General features: G+C 45.6%; 1 protein-coding gene across 5 annotated transcripts in view; it reads left to right on the forward strand.

Moving 5' to 3' along the window:
- KCTD1 (potassium channel tetramerization domain containing 1) overlaps window positions 1-5,646 on the forward strand; it is a 178,060-nt gene extending 172,414 nt beyond the window's left edge. For all 5 annotated transcript variants that reach the window (XM_032310238.1, XM_032310239.1, XM_032310237.1 and 2 more), the window contains exons 4-5: window positions 530-835; window positions 4,687-5,646. In XM_032310238.1, coding sequence (XP_032166129.1) covers window positions 530-835; window positions 4,687-4,845 — 465 coding nt within the window. In that variant the 3' untranslated portion in view covers window positions 4,846-5,646. The remainder of the gene's footprint in view (window positions 1-529; window positions 836-4,686) is intronic.
- Window positions 5,647-6,224: the final 578 nt, after the last annotated feature.

The raw sequence follows: 6,224 nt of genomic DNA on the forward strand, positions 1-6,224 counted from the left end.
TCCGCCCCCAGCTGGCGCCGCCCCCTGCCTCCCATCCGGAGTTCTGAGCTGTCCACAAAGGGACAGGGGCGTAGGCTCCCAGTGGATAGTGCGCCTGCGCTTCCCGCACCCGCTCCCGCACCTGCAGCCTGTGCCTGCTTCATCAGGCGGGCTTAGAATGGGTTCTCACCGCACCAATTTTAAATACCCAGAGGCTCTTTTCTGCTGAAAGAGAAAAGTCGTGGGTTCAGCCTTTCTCATCTTGTTTGCACAATGGGAATAATAATGGTTGCAAAATCACGGGGCAGTTGTGGAGGTTACAGGACTTAATTTATGGGGCGCATTTAGAAGAGGGCCTGCCTGGTGCTTCATACCCTTACGCCGAATGAATGCATGTACAAATGAGTGGCGAGGAAAGAACCTACACGCAGTTTTGATGACTGGAAAAACAGAGGTGGAAGATAATCACCCCTTATCTGTGAACATTCTCAGTGCTTCCTGTTTGTATTTTGCTCTGTGAAATAACCCCCTCCCCCCTTTTTTTCCCCAGGACTATACTTTGTTATATGAAGAAGCAAAATATTTTCAGCTTCAGCCCATGTTGTTGGAGATGGAAAGGTGGAAGCAGGACAGAGAAAGTGGTCGCTTTTCAAGGCCCTGTGAGTGCTTAGTGGTGCGTGTCGCCCCAGACCTTGGAGAAAGGATCACGCTCAGCGGTGACAAATCCTTGATAGAAGAAGTATTTCCAGAGATTGGCGACGTGATGTGTAACTCCGTAAACGCAGGCTGGAATCACGACTCAACGCATGTCATTAGGTTTCCACTGAATGGCTACTGTCACCTCAACTCGGTCCAGGTATAGTCTCGTCATACACTGTGTGGCATCCAATGTCCCTCTTAATGCTGTCACTTAACCTTGCCTTCACCCAGTGCCTTCCCTCCAGGGAGCTGGGAAACTCTCAGGTGGCATCACTTCTGTTGGGTAGGTAAGCATAGGCACCCCCTACCCACTCATTCAATCATTCTGTGGGTATTTGTCGAACATCGACTATGTGCCTGGTGCTAGTATGAGCGCTGAAGATCTAGAAGAGGAAGAAAGAGACAATAGCTCTGTTTTCCCAGAGTTTACATTCTGAGAAGGACGGGGAGGGGCGGCAAACCGTAACCAACAGAAATGTTGAGACCCTTAAAAACAAAAGTGTAATGAGAAGAAAAAGAAGTGTTGGTTAGCTGATGAGAAGGGAACCGCTGGGATGAGGTAATCCCAAGCAGAGGGAATGGCAAGTCGTGACGACCCTGAGGTAGGAGTGTGCTTGCCATGTTGAGCCGTATCAGGAGAGCCCATGGGGCTTGAAGGAAGTGTCAGGGATAGGAAGTGCTGAGACAGGAGGCTAGCAGGTAGCTAGGGACAGGTCACCGATGATTATCTCTTAGGTGGTGGTAAGCATTCTGGGATTTTTTTGTTGTTGTTGTCTCGGTTTCTTTTGGTTTGGGATCATTTGCTTGTGTGAGTAAAATGGAAAGCCATTTGAAGATTTTGAACAAATGTGTGGCATGATGTAGCTCAGATTTGAAAACGAATACTCCAGCAGCAGATGGAAAATGGTGGAAGCAAGGGAACCAGTTAGCAATGTTGGAGAAGTGTCCGGTTCTGAATATCTTGAGTGTCGTAGAGCTAACAAGGTTCTCTGACAATGGCTTTGGGGTCTAAGAAGCCAAGGATGGCTAAGATCTTTGACAGGGGAACTGGATGAATGGAATAGCTGTTTTCTGAGGCAGAGAAGTCTATGGGAGAAGGAGACTTGGGGTTGGAATTCGGGAGTTTGGTTCACATGTGGTGTGGGGTGCCCTGTCCCTTAGATACTGGTAAGTGTGTTCTTCATCTTAACTAATGTGTGGCAGCTCTGGGCCAAGGGTGGTGCATGCCTTGTCTTCTTAGAACAACCCTAACAGGTAAGCACTGTGAATCGCCCATCTTGCTGAGGAGAAAGTGGAGGCATACTTATGCCTCAGCTCCAGGTCTCTATAACTCAAAATGACTTGAGGTCAGCGGAGTAAGGGCTTAGGGTTCCCCCCTTGCTCTTTCTAACTGGAATGGGCCCATGACTTTGTTCAGGATTGACCCAACAAAACCTATCCACAGCTCAAAGACAAGAAGCACCCACTCTTCCATTCCTCTTGAAGATTGTTCCACAACTATTTGTATTTTTAAAATTTGTGAACAGTGTCTGAGAACAGAAGAGCAGGAGACACTGGCAGAAGCAATGTCGCAGGAGCACCTGCCAGAGACTCGTGCTATCAGGCAGCATGGCGGCCGCTGGGTTGGATGGGGCCAGAGGTGCACCCCAAACCACTTCGTGTTCCTCAGTGGGGTCTCTGCTATTTATCACAGCCTCCAAAACTCTGAAAGCCTTTCACCTCCCACACACACAAGCTGCCCCAGCTTCCCTCCAGAGGGAGGCTGGAGATCAGAGCTCTGATGGCATTGCTTCCCTAGGGTTCCATCCCTCAGATGAAAGCCCAGCCCCACCGCTTAGGCCAGGGAATAAATGCATATGCCTGACAAGTATCCCAGTCTAATCAGATGAGGACATTTTCATCTGGATTAGCATCGTCGGTGACACAGCCATGACATGACCATGACACGACTGATGACTCTAGCTTCCTGCTCCACCGACCAAGAAAATAGGCCCTGCGCTCTAGGCATCCAGAAGTTTTAGGCTAAGATGCACAAGACCGGACACTCCAGCCCACCCCTGGAGTGATTTAATACTGTCAAGTGATCACTAATTTTAAGGGATTTTGCTTTTAACAAATTGATGTTTAATAAAAAGAAATGGCCAGGGAGCATAGGTTGTTTGGATGACATTGAAATGAGCTTTGACCACATCCAGCATAACGCTGGGCCTATGGAATGATGATCGTATCAGCTGGGGAGACGCCTTCGGGATTTCCGTATCTAACAGTTTAACAACCTAACAGCACTGCAGAACAAATAGTACGAGTTACATGTGCCATTGTTCACGGCTTCTTCTACCTTTGTAATTCCTCTCCCAGTCAAGACAAAGAGTCCTTTCCAGTGCAGTGGTTTGGCGGAGCTTTGCCGACAGGGTACGTCCCTGCCTCTGCCAAGGACATCTTGGAGTGGGCTCTTGGGTCTTCACCTTTTTATTGACTTGCCACCAAAGCACTTCTTGATTTTGAACTTAGGAATTGTTTTCTTCATCCTGTCCCTTTGCAGACTAGTATGCATCTGCGTGGTGAATATAGCTACAGAAATGGAGCTGTCCTTAGGGTAGAATTTTCATTTTGTTCTCTTAAGGAATTTTTTTTTTAATTTGCCAACATGCAAAGTTTGAGTTTTTAGAAAGCATACTGTTTTGTTTTCCAATCTCTAGTTAGCCATTTGGCAAACTTACAAATTATATTCCACATAGAAGAAGGGGACCAAAAAATAATTTAAGAGAAATAGGAAGGGTTCACCTTACATTGAGTAAATTTTGAAAGTTATTTAATAACATTTCACTTCATTCCCCATGTAAAGTTTTGAGCCAGACTTTTATTTTAAAGCTGTGATGGAGTTGTCTTCCCTTTAGAGTGGTGGAGAAGGAATTTAATCATAACCAGAAGCCCAGGGAACATTTACACATCCAGTGTCTGTTGGATTTCTAGGGAAACAATGCTCTGTATTAATTTTCTGTGTTTTCGCCTGAGAATGTAGGATTTGTTTCTGCATTTAAGGCGGTCAGACATGTAGGTGACCAACCCAGGGATCTTTCTAGTGTTCAGTATTTGATTTCAAAATTGAAGAGATTATTAAAAGTGATTATTATCTGAGAAGTGATTACATGAGAAGTTTAGAATATATTTATTTTGGATATGTCTTCTGATATGCAACTGTTCTAATATGCAACTCTTCTAAAATGGCAACAACTAAAATGCAAAATCTTCTAACATGCAACTCTTCTAAAATGCAGCAACTGTTGCATTGCCTCCCTGAATGCACACAGGGCAGTAAATCTATTTCAGATGCCATAAACTTGAAAACCTGTAGATAAACCTCAGCTGTCTTCAGTAGTCCATTTGTTCTGCTATTGAAATGATACCCGTCTTCTAAGCTGAAATATATTAAGTTCATACTGGCAGCATTCAACAGTGACAGAGCCGAGGGTGAATGAGTTGAGAGTGAATCACTGGCTGAGTAAATTCAGATAAAGTCAGCGTCTGGCCATATCATCTATCATCTCCTGGACAATATTTTAGTGATAAATGATATTTGAAATGCGAGCTCTCTCTTTCTGCAGAGAAGGTAGTGTTGCATGTTCCAAGAAATGTGGCATCTGAGGCCAAACAGACCTGAGTAGGAAACCCAGTCCCATCACTTACATGCTGGGAGCCTCAGTTTTCCCATGTATGAAATGGGCTGACCAACTGTGCTGCCAGGTGGTTGTAACCATTAAATGAACTGGCCCGTGTGCAGCAGGCACAGAAGGGTACATCTGAGGTCTTAGAAATGATGCTCCCTCCCTCCTGCCCTTCCGTCCAGGGTCTTCCACTGAAAGCAGCAACTTGAGAGACCTGGGGGTTGGGTAAGAGTGACCCGGGCTGCACAGGGGCTCAGACTTCAGGACACTTCTTTGGGCTGTGTGTGTGTGGCCAGAGTGCTCATCTCCCTGCTAACCGGATGCTTGTCTTGGCCCCGTGCAGGTCCTCGAGAGGTTGCAGCAGAGAGGATTTGAAATCGTGGGCTCCTGTGGAGGAGGAGTGGACTCGTCTCAGTTCAGCGAGTACGTCCTGCGACGGGAGCTGAGGCGGACGCCCCGCGTACCCTCTGTCATCCGGATAAAGCAGGAGCCTCTGGACTAAATGGACAGATTCCTTATGCAAAGAGGAAAAAAAGAAAACCATACACAACAAAGAAACAAACAAAAGGGACATTTATGTGCAGTTGGGACAGCAAACCAAGTCCTGGACCTAAAATTGAATAAAAAGACACATTTATATCCAATAGAGACCACACCTGTATTCATATGGGAACAATTGGAATAGTGATATCCTCAAGGTGTAAAAAAATATATAAATATATATATATGTCAAAAGGTAGGAAATGCAAAAAAAGGAAAAAAAAAAGTTTTAAAAGGTGGTAGCTACAGTTGGTGCTGTGATGGCCGTGAGGTGTCCTGGGCCTCCCGAGGCCCCCCGACCAATAGAGAAGCCATGAGCAGTGAGGACGCATCTCCTTACGGTTTCCATTGCCAACAGCCATCCGTTGTTTCCTTTTCCTCTGTCTTTCTTTTTCCTTTTTTTTTTTTTTAAAAAAAAAAAAAACAAAAAAAACCAAAACACCTTGAATCAAGTTTATTTGCATATGGAGGTTTCATGTCCTCTCTTTTAGGCGGCACCAGGCAGGACTTCAGAAAAACTCTCGTGAGCACACTGCAACCGAAAGACATTAGACATGAAATTTTAAATGTAGTTTGTACAGAAGTCACACTTTTTTGTCCGCCTTCACAGATGTGAACATTACTTTGTTTTTAAACTGATCAGTTTTGCAAAGGGGCCAGAATTATTACTTGTTAGAGTTGCTCCAGTTTGAGTCTGCTGCTTTCCTACAATTTTTCAAATTTTATAATGTATTAAATACAATAAACTCTGTTTAAAAAATAAGGTCTGTGTGAAACACCCGTGTGAGGATGAGGCTGTATTAAAATGAGATTTTTTTTTCTTTTTCTAAATCTTCTGTGTTTAACATCAGAAAGAGGCCCTCAAAGCTGACGCCAGTGTTGAAGTCAAACCCGCTGAAGGACAACATGGGATCACGGTTCCGTGCCTGCTCAGCACGTGTCCCGACACGTGCTTTGCTACTTTGTGCTGGTTAGCAAGATAATCTTCCTCCTCGTGAACGTTTTGTTTATAAATTGTAGTTATCTCTGGCTGCCCGGCAAACCACACCAAAACTTAGCAGCTTCAGACGCCATTTTATTCTCTCTCATGATTCTGTGGCATCTTCTGAGTGGTCTGGACTTTGCTGGCCTGCTTCTGTGGTGAGGTTGGGCTGTGATGTCCTACATGGCTTTCCCATGGGCTGCCAGTCCGTGCTGGCTTCAAGCCTCTCTGTGTGGCTCAGGCCTGTCCCGGCTCCGGAGCTGTGTTGTAAGGGAGAGTGTCCCTGTCACAAGGGTTACAAGAGGTAGGAAGCGGAAGCCACCATGCTCTGAAGGGCCAGGCGGGGAACTGGTAGCGGG

The sequence above is a fragment of the Mustela erminea genome, chromosome 13, assembly GCF_009829155.1.
Source record: "Mustela erminea isolate mMusErm1 chromosome 13, mMusErm1.Pri, whole genome shotgun sequence".
Taxonomy (NCBI): Eukaryota; Metazoa; Chordata; class Mammalia; order Carnivora; family Mustelidae; genus Mustela; species Mustela erminea.